The sequence below is a fragment of the Capricornis sumatraensis genome, chromosome 3 (genome assembly GCF_032405125.1).
Source record: "Capricornis sumatraensis isolate serow.1 chromosome 3, serow.2, whole genome shotgun sequence".
In the NCBI taxonomy this organism is placed as follows: domain Eukaryota; kingdom Metazoa; phylum Chordata; class Mammalia; order Artiodactyla; family Bovidae; genus Capricornis; species Capricornis sumatraensis.
This window is the reverse complement of record NC_091071.1, coordinates 5577646-5590658: the sequence shown is the minus strand read 5'-3', so window position 1 is coordinate 5590658 and position 13013 is coordinate 5577646. Positions and strand designations below refer to the sequence as shown.

Here is a 13013-nt window from a genome sequence, read left to right as displayed (position 1 = left end):
TTCAATCGCTCAATCATGTCCGACTCTTTGCAACCCCATGGACTGCAGCACGCCAGGCCTCCCTGTCCACCACCAACTCCTGGAGCTTGCTCAAACTCATGCCCATTGAGTCGGTGACTCCTGCCTTCAATCTTTCCCGGCATCAGGGTCTTTTCTAAAGAGTCAGTTCTTTGCATCAGGTGGCCAATATATTGGAGCTTCAGCTTCAGCATCAGTCCTTCCAATGAATATTCAGGACTGATTTCCTTTAGGATGACTGGTTTGATCTCACTGCAGTCCAAGGGACTCTCAAGAGGCTTCTCCAACACCACAGTTCAAAAGCATCAGTTCTTCGGTGCTCAGCTTTCTTTATAGTCCAACTCTCACATCCATACATGACTACTGGAAAAACCATAGCTTTGACTAGATGGACCTTTGTTGGTAAAGTAATGTCTCTGCTTTTTAATATGCTGCCTAGGTTGGTCATAGCTTTTCTTCCAAGGTGCAAGCGTCTTTTAATTTCACGGCTGCAGTCACCATTTGCAGTGATTCTGGAGCCAAAGAAAATAAAGTCTCTCACTGTTTCCATTGTTTCTATTTGCCATGAAGTGATGGGTCTAAATGTCATGATCTTCATTTTTTGAATGTTGAGTTTTAAGACAGCCTTTTCACTCCTCTTTTACTTTTTTCAAGAGGTTCTTTAGTTTCTCTTCACTTTCTGCCACAAGGGTGGTGTCACCTGCATATCTGAGGTTACTGAGATTCCTCCCAGCAATCCTGATTTCAGCTTATGCTTTCATCCAGCCCGGCATTTCACATGATGTACTCTGCATAAAAGTTAAATAAGCAGGGTGACAAAATATAGCCATGATATACTCCTTTCTCAGTTTGGAACCAGTCTGTTGTTCCATGTCCAGTTCTAACTGTTGCTTCTTGACCTGCATGCAGATTTCTCAGGAGACAAGTCAGGTGGTCTGGTAATTCCCATCTCTTTAAGAATTTTCCACAGTTTGTTGTGATCCACACAGTCAAAGGCTTTGGTGTAATCAATAAAGCAGATGTTTTTCTGGGACTCTCTAGCTTTTTCTATGATCCAACAGATGATGGCAATTTGATTTCTGGTTCCTCTGCCCTTTCTAAATCCAGCTTGAACATCTGGAAGTTCACAATTCACGTACTGTTGAAGCCTCACTTGGAGAATTTTGAGCATTACTTGGCTAGCATGTGAGGTGAGTGCAACTGTGCAGTAGTTTGAGCACTCTTTGGTATTTCCTTTCTTTGGGATTGGAATAAAAACTGACCTTTTCCAGTCCTGTGGCCACTGCTGAGTTTTCCAAATTTGCTGGCATATTGAGTGCATCATTTTAATAGCATAATCTTTGAGGATTTGAAATAGCTCAACTGGAATTCCGTCATTTCCACTAGCTTTGTTCATAGTGATGCTTCCTAAGGCCCACTTGATATCACACTCCAGGATGTCTGGTTCCTGGTGAGTGATCTCACCATCATGGTTATCTGGGTCTAGAAAATCTTTTTTGTATAGTTCTTCAGTGTATTCTTGCCACCTCTTCTTAATATCTTCTTTTTTTCTGTTAGGTCCATGCCATTTCTGCCCTTTATTGTGCCCATCTTTGCATGAAATATTCCCTAGTCTCCCTAATTTTCTTGAAGAGATCTCTAGCGTTTCCCATTCTATTGTTTTCCTCTATTTCAGTGTCATATCTTTTTGCTTTTTCATACTGTTAATGGAGTTCTCAAGGCAAGAATACTGAAGTGGTTTGCCATTCCCTTTTCCAGTCAGACCATATGGTCAGTTCAGTTCAGTTCAGTCACTCAGTGGTGTCTGACTCTTTGTGATCCCATGAATTGCAGCATGCCAGTCTTCCCTGTCCATCACCAACTTCTGGAGTTCACTCAAACTCACGTCCATCGAGTTGGTGATGCCATCCAGCCATCTCATCCTCTGTCGTCCCCTTCCCATCCTGCCCCCAATCCTTCCCAGCATCAGAATCTCTTCCAATGAGTCGACTCTTTGCATGAGGTGGCCAAAGTATTGGAGTTTCAGCTTTAGCATCAGTCCTTCCAAAGTACACCCAGGACTGATCTCCTTTAGGATGGACTGGTTGGATCTCCTTGCAGTCCAAGGGACTCTCAAGAGTCTTCTTCAACACCACTGTTCAAAAGCATCAATTCTTCAGCGCTCACCTTTCTTCACAGTCCAACTCTCACATCCATACATGACCACTGGAAAAACCATAGCCTTGAGTAGACAGACCTTTGTTGGCAAAGTAATGTCTCTGCTTTTGAATATGCCATCTAGGTTGGTCATAACTTTCCTTCCAAGAAGTAAGCGTCTTTTAATTTCATGGCTGTAATCACCATCTGCAGTGATTTTGGAGCCCCCCAAAATAAAGTCTGACACTGTTTCCAGTGTTTCCCCATCTATTTCCCATGAAGTGATGGGACCAGATGCCATGATCTTTGTTTTCTGAATGTTGAGCTTCAAGCCAACTTTTTCACTCTCCTCTTTCACTTTCATCAAAAGGCTTTTTAGTTCCTCTTCACTTTCTGCCATAAGGGTGGTGTCATCTGCATATCTGAGGTTATTGATATTTCTCCAGGCAATCTTGATTCCAGCTTGTGCTTCTTCCATCCCAGCGTTTCTCATGATGTACTCTGCATATAAGTTAAATAAACAGGGTGACAATATACAGCCTTGACATACTCCTTTTCCTATCTGGAACCAGTCTGTTGTTCCATGTCCAGTTCTAACTGCTGCTTCCTGACCTGCATACAGATTTCTCAAGAGGCAGGTTAGGTGGTCTGGTATTCCCAACTCTTTCAGAATTTTCCACAGTTTATTGTGATCCACATAGTCAAAGGCTTTGGCATAGTCAATAAAGCAGAAGTAGATGTTTTTCTGGAACTCTCTTGCTTTTTCCAAGATCCAGCAGATGTTGGTAATTTGATATCTGCCTTTTCTAAAACCAGCTTGAACATCTGGAAGTTCACGGTTCACGTATTGCTGAAGCCTGGCTTGGAGAATTTTGAACATTACTTTACTAGCGTGTGAGATGAGTGCACTTGTGCAGTAGTTTGAGCATTTTTTGGCATTGTCTTTCTTTGGGATACCATATGGTAGGGGAAATTAAATTATATTTTATCAAAACTTGTTTATAGGAACAAACAGTACAATATAGGCTACAGATAAACTCTTGCAACTGAAAGTGTGGTCCATGGACCAGCAGCATGAGCAGGATTTGGAAGCCTAATACAAATTCAGATTTTCAAATCCCATCCTAGAACTATGGATACAACATCTGAACTTTCATGAGATGTGGATATGTGTGTGCACAATGTAGCCTGAGAAGCATGGATTATGCCCTTGAGAGGCATCAGGTAATACAAGACCTGGGGCACATGTCTTCAAGGGGATGTTCGAGATACATATAGAAGCTACAGAAATCAACAAAAATCTTGAAGAGTTGTGATGATCCTAGGCTAATCATTCGCATTAAAATAGCAAAAGAAAGAATGCATCCATGGAAGGATATAGCCCAATGTGAAAATTAGAAAAATAAGATCCAGAGAGTAGAATTAGCAATGCTGATTCATTCTAGCCTGAAGGTCATCGTCTAAGTACACATCCCCTCTCTCTGCACTTCTTTATGCTTATCAAACAGCCCTGTGATTATACACTAGTCTCCAATTTTATTTTCTCCAAAGAGACAAAGCATGCTCAGGCTCTCAGCTATTTGATGGGTGTAGTAGGACCTTTGTTATACTTAGAGTACTCAACTCTATGTGGTACATGCCCCAACCAAGAAATAAATAATAAAAGTAATATAAAATGAGTGTAATAAAGGTCTACAAGGTTGTAGATGATGATATCTCCAATGATGATATCTGTGATGCTATTGTGGATAAATTCAATCATCAAATTCTTTCCCCAGTTAACATAAACTCCATAATACACAAAGTCTAGAGTTGTGCTGTCTAATATGTGACAATTCAAATTTTAATTGATTAAAATGAAATACAATTTAGCATTCAGGTTCCTGGGGCACTGGCCACATGTCATGTCCTCAGGAGATACTTACATCTAGTGATTACTATATTGAACCTAACAGATAAAGATTATTTCCTTCATCACAGGAAGTTGTACTGAATCATGTACTTAAAGAAATGATAGATGATAATAGATAGATAGATAGAATGGTAAAAGTAGGTGTCCACACAGTTATATTTAGAGTGTGCTGAAGTAGGTTTATACCTGCTTTCAAGAACCAATTTTATAAAATTCCAGACTTTTGTGAGATGGTTATCAATCCATTGGTGGCTTCAAATTAACCATTTAGGAGTATTCATGTAATGGAATTAAAGCACACCAGGGTCTTTTTGTGTGTGAGAGAGAGCTGATTTGCATCACTGTTTTGGAATAGATACAGACATATTCTTCTTCTTTTTTTTTTTTTTACATTTTTACATTACTGTGTAAAAATAGTTGATGTTCTGAAAATTGTCTACTAAGAGGATCTGGAAGCAAAACAAACAAACAAAAAACCCTGGTAGCAATGAGCATTCCTAGAACCCAGATTTTGGATTCTAAACACCATTTCTCAGTAGACGGAACCTGAACTTCTTAGAGAAATGGCTTATTCCAGGGGAAATAGAAGAGAAAGCTGGAATGCCTTGCATTAGGAAGTGAGGAAGTTCTTGGAAAATGATAAATGAAAATGATACAGGACACTCTGTATGCAACAGTGGTGGACACACATCATTATACATTTATCAAAAGCCATAGAATGTACAATGCCAAGATTGGACCCAGGTGTGAACCATTGTCTTTGGGTGATAATAATGTATCAGTTTAGGTTCATTGATTATAACAAGTGTATCACTCCAGTATGGACTTCTGATTTGAGGAAGGCTATATGTAGGTGGGGGGCAGAATGTATATTGGGAAACTCTTTATTCTTCACTCAGTTTTGTTTTTTAATTTCTGCTAAAAAATAGCCTATTGAAAAAAATTTTCAGGAGAAAAAAGTAATATATATATATGAGCCCACTTGAAAGGGCTCCAGTGGACAAACCTGAGAGAATTTGAAAATCTAGATGAAGAGTGATATGAGAGAGTAAGTTAGCTGTACACGAGATATCCTGATATAAATAAATAAATGACTGGGGGAGAATGGAGAGCTCTCCCTATGAAAGAACATCAGCTTGTAAATACAGAAGAATGATGGGTTTAGAAAGACATCATGTAATCATAATAACAACGGTTTCAGTCAAAAACCATTCATGAATGATAAAACCAGTGGGTGACAATTGGAAGAGGAACAAAATATTTACAGTCACAAAGGCTTCTCCCAGAAGTTATGTGTTAATAACAAAGTGGGGTGGGAATTACACTTAACAGTGGAATAAGCTGGTGAACACAAGTTTAAAAGTATTCCAAGTTAAGGTCACTAACACTGGGGCAATGTGCCCCCTGATGAATGAATGGATGAAGCCTTGATGCAAATATTCAGACAGAGGTTCTGACTTGGTGGTTCTGGAGGAGTCTGAGAACTGATATCGGAACCAAGCTCCCCAAAGGTTCAGCTGTAGTGATCCATTTCATAACTGACTTCTGGGCATGACATCCTTGTTATACTTGCCCTTCGAGCTCTGAACAAAGTTGTGCCTGCAAACTTCTAGGAAGTACCATGGTCTACCCTTTTTTCTGCACAAGTGTCTTTCTTCAATTTGGCCTAAATTCCCATCTGCCTGGAAAATTTCCTGCACATTTTCAGAACTGCCCCCTACCTCTGCAGCTCCCCACTGTGGCCCCTCTGAAGCTCTCCTTGGTTACCTTTATGATTGTCTGTTTCTTTGGAATTCTGGGAGTTAATCATCAGCTGAAGAAAGTCTACATGTGGCTGTAAGCAGAAAGAAATTTCTATGAAAGAAAGTTACTTGTGAAGTCATAGACAAATCAGGAGTGCAGTATTTAACCTCTTTCCTGAGAGTATGGCCCCTTAAAGAGCAGAAGTCTGATTAGTATTGCCTGAGTCCTCAGTGAACCAACATTCACTACAGACCTTGGAGAACATGATGTTTCCCAGACAGAAACCCAGCCAACTGCTTTCAGGTCCTCACTCTCTCCAACCTTTGGTTTCTCTGTCTTTTGAAACAGCTTTTTTTTTTGCCAAAGAGTTGCCTGTTGTCTCTCCTGTCACACTTGTTTGCTCAGGAAAAGTCCATGATTTTGTTCCTTTTTTTCCTTCCAATTTTAATTCTTAATGAATGATCACACAAATTAATCCCCTCACATTTGCAAAGTTCAATTGGCAGTGTTTTTGGAAGCATGTTCAATGCCTTGACCCTCTCAAAACCTTATACAATCTTCAGTGACATCTTGGGTACAAAACCCTTGTCCCCCTGACCTGCAGACATCCTTGTGCTGGCCTCCAGTCTTCATGGAGGCAAACCTGGGTTAATGAGCTTGCAGCCTCATGGCCCATGCCAGACTAGGAGAGGGCTCCAATTTAACACAGAAGTCTCTCCACCAACTGCCTGATGGGGCTTTCCATTCATTGCACAATCTATAAAATAGGAGTCTTGGAATCAAAGTAATTCTTTACCAGTATAACATATGGGAAAATTATAATATTGGTAAAATCATTCTCAAATAGTAATTGTTATCCTTTAACAGTTTATTGAATGGAGGTGATAAAACTTTTATCTTAACACTATTTATGCAAGGACACACTAATATGCATGCCTACTATTAAATTAAACATCACTCTCTGGCTCATTTTCTTATTTCTTCCCCAACCTCCACCTTCCTCATCCCTCCAAAATGATATATTAATAACTTCTGAGTTCTAAAATCTATATTTCTCTACCTAATTTTTTAAAAAATGCAGAGAACCACACAAATCATATGTGTACAGGTTAACAAATTTTCAAAACATGAACACCCTCATGTAACCACCACAAGATTTTACCTTTTGATTATCTTTGAGGCGACTTTCTTTTATCCTTTTTACAGATTTTGTCAAAAAATTCAGAGCACTTTTTGGAAATACGGTGATATTTAATACTTCAAGGATTGGGATAATGAATGGAAAGAGTACTGTAGAGAGAAGATAAAAGAAAAGCACAGTAAAAATTCAAAAATTACACAGCAAGTGTAATTTTCTCTATCAATCAGGAAAGATACCAGGGTCAGATACCAGAATCACTCCCTCTATGACCTTTGTTCAGACTGCCTAGCCAATGACTGAGCAAGGCCAAGTCCACTTACAGAGGCCATCACTATGGTAGTGAGATCAGTGGTCCCTTCTGACTTTTGGAATGATCAAGGAAACAGAATTACATTCCTGAACTTCATAGTCTTTTATCATTGGATTAGAGTCTCTTTGGATAAACCACACTAAAGTCTGCTACTCTAATTAACCATTTTCTGCAAAAAACAACTCAAGATATAAATAAAACAGTGTATGTCTTTCAATCACAATGGAATTAAATTAAAAATCAATAATAAAATTGGGAAACTCACAAATACATGGAAATTAAACAATACATGGAAATAAACAATACACTCCTAAATAACTGAAGAGTAGTATACTATATCAAAAATACAACCAGAAATTACTTTGAGATAAATAAAAATGAAGCCATTACTTACCAAAATGAATGGGATATAGGAAAAACAGTGCTCATGGAAAAGTTTAAGGCTATAAATGTCTACTTTAAAAAAGAACAAAAATCTCAAGTCATGAACCTAACTCCCCACCCTAACTCAGTGAAAGAAGAGCAAACTAAACCTAAAGCTAGAACAGAGAAGAAAGTAATAAAGACAAGAGCAGAAATGAATGAAATAGGGAATAAAAACAATACAGAAATTCAATGAAACCAAAAGCTGATTCTTTGAAAAGAACTTTTAAGCTAGATTGACCAAAAAATAAAAAAGAGAGAGGAAAAAAGCTCAAATGTCTAGCATCATCACAACGGCAGAGGAGAAATTACTATTGACATTAAAGTGAGAAAGAGCATAATGGAATACAAGGAACAATGTTCATCAATAAATTAGATAAGTTAGAGGAAGTACACAAATTCCTTAACAGACATGAAGTACAGAAACTAATTCAAAAAGAAACAGACAATCTGAATTTCTCTATTTTAAATGGTTGAACAGGAAGATTGATTCCTCTGATTCCATACTTCTTTCTCAACATTGCTTTGGCTATTCAGGGTCTTTTGTGTTTCCATACAAATTGTGAAATTATTTGTTCTAGTTCTGTGAAAAATATCGTTGGTAGTTTGATACGAATTGTGTTGAATCTATAGATTGCTTTGGATAGTATACTCATTTTTATTATATTGATCCTTCCAATCCAAGAACGTGGTATATTTCTCCCTCTATTTGTGTCATCTCTGATTTCTTTCATCAGTGTTTTATAGTTTTCTGTATATCTCTTGTTTCTATTGGTAAATTTATTCCTAAGTATTTTATTATTTTCATTGCAATGGTGAATGGGATTGTTTCCTTAATTTCTCTTTCTGATCTTTCATTGTTAGTGTATAGGAATGCAAGGGATTTTTTTTTTCAACATGAACATATATGCATTTATTTGTTGATTATAAAAATGAAAACCTGGAATTAAAATCTACACTTACAAATGTTATAACAGAGAACAACTAGCTGTATACAGGAATATTATAAAGCATGACTGATAATATTACTTCAGTAATAACGGTGTGGTCTTCTTATAGTTTATGGAATAATGGTAGAGCCTAAGGTCTAGTCCTTTTAAAGTTTATTTTTTCTTTTTTTCTATAATTGTGCTTCTATTTCTTAATATACTACTGCTTCTGAGAGCTTTACCTGACAGCCATTAAAGATGATATAATTTAGTCTTCCACATTACTCTGAAACCTAAATTGGAAACAAATATTTCCTAAAAAGCAATTACATATTTCAGTGCTTATTAAACTTGCTCTACATATATTATTAAAGTTGAGTGCTTTATGTTAGAGAAGTTAATCTGAAATCATTCTTAGTTAAATTCATCATTCTCTGTCCTTGTTAGAACAAGTAAAATGAAATGGTAGGAACATTAAGGGTGGAGCATTGTTAGTATATATTTGGCAAACTATGAAAATTAACATTTGAAAAGTACTTCACTGTGCTGTTTTATTATTGTTTAGCTATAATAAAGGTGGAAATGTGAAAATATTCCAGATGGTTATATATTTTTCTTTTCTAAAAAAATTAATTTATTTATTTTAATTAGAGGTTAATTAATGGCACCCCACTCCAGTACTCTTGCCTGGAAAATCCCCATGGATGGAAGAGCCTGGTAGGCTGCAGTCCATGGGGTCACTAAGAGTCGGGCATGACTGAGCGATTTCCCTTTCACTTTTCACTTTCATGCATTGGAGAAGGAATTGGAAACCAACTCCAGTGTTCTTGCCTGGAGAATCCCAGGGACGGGGGAGCCTGGTGGGCTGTTGTCTATGGGGTCACACAGAGTCGGACACGACTGAAGTGACTTAGCAGTAGCAGCACTTTATAATATTGCAGTGGTTTTTGCCATACATTGACATGAATCAGCCATGGGTGTACATGTGTTTCCCACCCTGAGCTCCCCACCCACCTCCCTCCCCATCCCACCCCTCAGGATCATCCCAGTGGACCAGCCCTGAGCACCCTGTCTCATGTGTTGAACCTGGACTGGCGATCTGTTTCACATATGATAATATACATGTTTCATTGCTATTCTCTCAAATCATCCCACCCTCACCTTCTCCCACAGAGTCCAAAAGTCTGTTCTATATATCTGTGTCTCTTTTGCTGTCTCGCATATAGGGTCATTGACACCATCTTTCTAAATTCCATATGTATATGCATTAATATACTGTATTGGTGTTTTTCTTTCTGACTTACTTCACTCTGTATAATAGGCTCCAGTTTCATCTACCTCATTAGAACTGATTCAAACACATTCTTTTTAATAGCTGAGTAATAGTAATGCAAGGGATTTCTGTGTATTAATTTTATATCCTGCAACTTTACTATATTCATTGATTAACTCTAGTACTTTTCTGATGGTATCTTTAGGGTTTTCTATGTAGAGAATGATGTCATCTGCCAACAGTGAGAGTTGTACTTTTTCTTTTCAAGTCTGGATTCCTTTTATCTCTTTTTCTCTGATTGCTGTTGCTAGGACTTTCAAAACTATGTTGAATAGTAGTGGTAAGAGGGGGAACCCTTGTCTTGTTCCTGATTTTAGAGGAAATGCTTTCAAAGCAATCTTGAGAAAGAAGAATGGAACTGGAGGAATCAACATTCCTGACTTCAAACTATACTACAAAGCTTCAGTCATCAAGACAGTATGGTACTGACACAAAGACAGAAATATGGATGAACTGAACAAAATAGAAAGTCTAGAGACAAATCCATGCACCTATAGACACATTGTCTTTGACGAAGGAGACAAAAATATACAATGGAGAAAAATCAGTCTCTTCAACAAGTGGTGCTGGGAAAACGGGTCAACTACATGTTAAAGAATGAAACTAGAACACTTTCTAACACTATACATAAAAATAAGATGGATTAAGCCTAGACCAGAAACTATAAAACTCCTAGAAGAAAACTCAGGCAGAACATACTCTGACATAAATCACATCAAGATCCTCTATGATCTACCTCCCAGAGTAATGGAAATAAAAACTAAAATAAATGAATGAGATTTAATTAAACTTAAAAGCTTTTGCACAATGAAGGAAACTACAAGCAAGGTGAAAAGACAGCCCTCAGAATGGGAGAAAATAATAGCGAACAAAACAACTGACAAAGAATTAATTTCCAAAATATATAAGCAGCTCATGCAGTTCAATATCAGAAAAATAAACACCCAATCAAAAAGTACACAATAGACCTGAACAGACTTTTTATCCAAAGAAGATACACAGATGGCTAATAAACACATGAAAAGATGTTCAATTTCACACATTATTAGAGAAATGCAAATAAAAACCACACTCACACTAGTGTATCATCTCCTACTAGTCAGAATGGCCATCATCAAAATGTTTACAAACAATAAATGGCAGAGAGAGTGTGGAGAAAAGGGAAACCTCTTACACGGTTGGTGAGAATGCAAACTGGTACAGCCACTGTGGAGAACAGTGTGGAGATTCCTTAAAAACCTGGGAATAAAACTGCCATATGACCCAGCAAACCAACTGCGGAGCATACACCCCAAGGAATCCAGAATTGAAATAGACACATATACCCAATGTACTGCTGCACTATTGACAATAGCTAGGACATGGAAGCAACCTAGATGTCCATTGGCAGATGAACAGATAAGCAAGTCACGGTACATATATACAATGGAATATTACTCAGTTATAAAAAAGGAATACATTTGAGTCAGTTCTAGTGAGATGGATGAACCTGGAGCCTATTATATACAGTGAAGTAAGTCAGAAAGAAAAGACAAATACTGTATATGAATGCATATATATTGAATTTAGAAAGATGGTACCAACGATCCTACTGCAGCACAGCAAAGAGACACAGATCTAAAATGAAGACTTTTGGACTCAGTGGGAAAAGGCGAGGGTGGGATGATTTGAGAGAATAGCATTGAAACATGTACATTACCATATGTAAAATAGATGACCAATGCGAGTTCAATGCATGAAGTAGGGAACCCAAAGCCAGTACTTGGGGATAATCCAGAGGGACAAAGGGGGAGGGTGGTGGGAGGGGGTTCAGCATGGAGGGGACACATGTATACCTGTGGCCGATTCAAGTTGATGTATGGCAAAAACCATCACAATATTGTAAAGGATTTATCTTCCAATTAAAATAAATTAATTAATTGGAAAAATTATTAAAAAGAAACTACTCAAAAAGAAAGAGACAATGTGAATAGACCTATAAGAAATACAAAGTTTGATTTGATAATCAAGAAACAACCCAATTTGACAATGAAAAGCTTAGGTCCAGATGGCTTTAATGCTGAATACTACTCAAATAATTACAGAATTAATACCAAATTTTCACTAACTCATCCAGCAAATAGAAAATGATAGAACACTTTGAAAGTTATTCTGCAGGGCCTGTATTAACCCAGAGTGAGAAACAGACTAAGATATAACAGGAAAAGAAAACTATAGACCAATATATCCTATGACCATGGATACACAAATCCTCAACCAAATACCAGCACACTGAGTCTACTAATATAGAAAAAGATGTATACATCGTATATAAGTGCACTTTATTCCAGGAATGCAAGGTTGTATAATATGCCATTTCAATAGAATAATAAACAATGACTACACGATGATCTGATAGATGCATAAGAGCCATGTGACAAAATCCAATACTTGCTTATGATAAAAGCTCTCAGCAAACAGGAACAGAGGGACTTTCATCAACCTGATAAAAGGAACCTATGAAAAAAACATAGGTTCCTATGAATAAACATAGGTTCCTATGAATAAAACATAGGTTCCTATGAATAAACACTAATATTTAATAGTGAAAAACTGGATGCTTTTCTCTAAAGTTAAGAGTAAGACAAGGAAGGCTTTTTCACCACTTTTATCCAAAACTGTACCTGACAGTCTAACAAGAAGTAATTAGTCAAGAAAATTAAACAAAACATATCCATATAGGAATGAAGGGGCAGTCCTAAGATGGCAGAGGAATAGGACAGGGAGACCACTTTCTCCCCCACAAATTCATCAAAAGAACATTTAAACGCTGAGTAAATTCCACAAAACAACTTCTGAATGCTGGCAGAGGACATCAGGCACCCAGAAAAGCAGCCCAGTGTCTTCAAAAGGAGGTAGGAAAAAATATAAAAGACAAAAAAAAAAAAAAAAAAAGAGAGAGAGAGACAAAAAAGGTAGGGACAGAGCTCTGTCCCGGGAAAGGAGTCTTAGAAAGAGAGAAGTTTCCAAACACCAGGAAACACTCTCACTGGTGAGTCTGTGGCGAGCCTTGGAACCACAGAGGGCAA

The 13013-nt window shown here is 37.6% G+C and overlaps 2 protein-coding genes across 2 annotated transcripts in view; one reads left to right on the top strand and one right to left on the bottom strand.

The window, feature by feature from the left end:
* The window catches only part of ZNF3 (zinc finger protein 3), a 527297-nt gene that overhangs the window by 217936 nt on the left and 296348 nt on the right, over positions 1–13013 (top strand). The gene's annotated exons all lie outside the window — the stretch shown is intronic.
* LOC138076617 (cytochrome P450 3A24-like) overlaps positions 1–13013 on the bottom strand; it is a 67488-nt gene that overhangs the window by 9413 nt on the left and 45062 nt on the right. The window contains exons 8-9 of the mRNA XM_068968867.1: positions 6972–7099; positions 5834–5900 (exon numbers count right to left, since the gene is read on the bottom strand). Coding sequence (XP_068824968.1) covers positions 5834–5900; positions 6972–7099 — 195 coding nt within the window. The remainder of the gene's footprint in view (positions 1–5833; positions 5901–6971; positions 7100–13013) is intronic.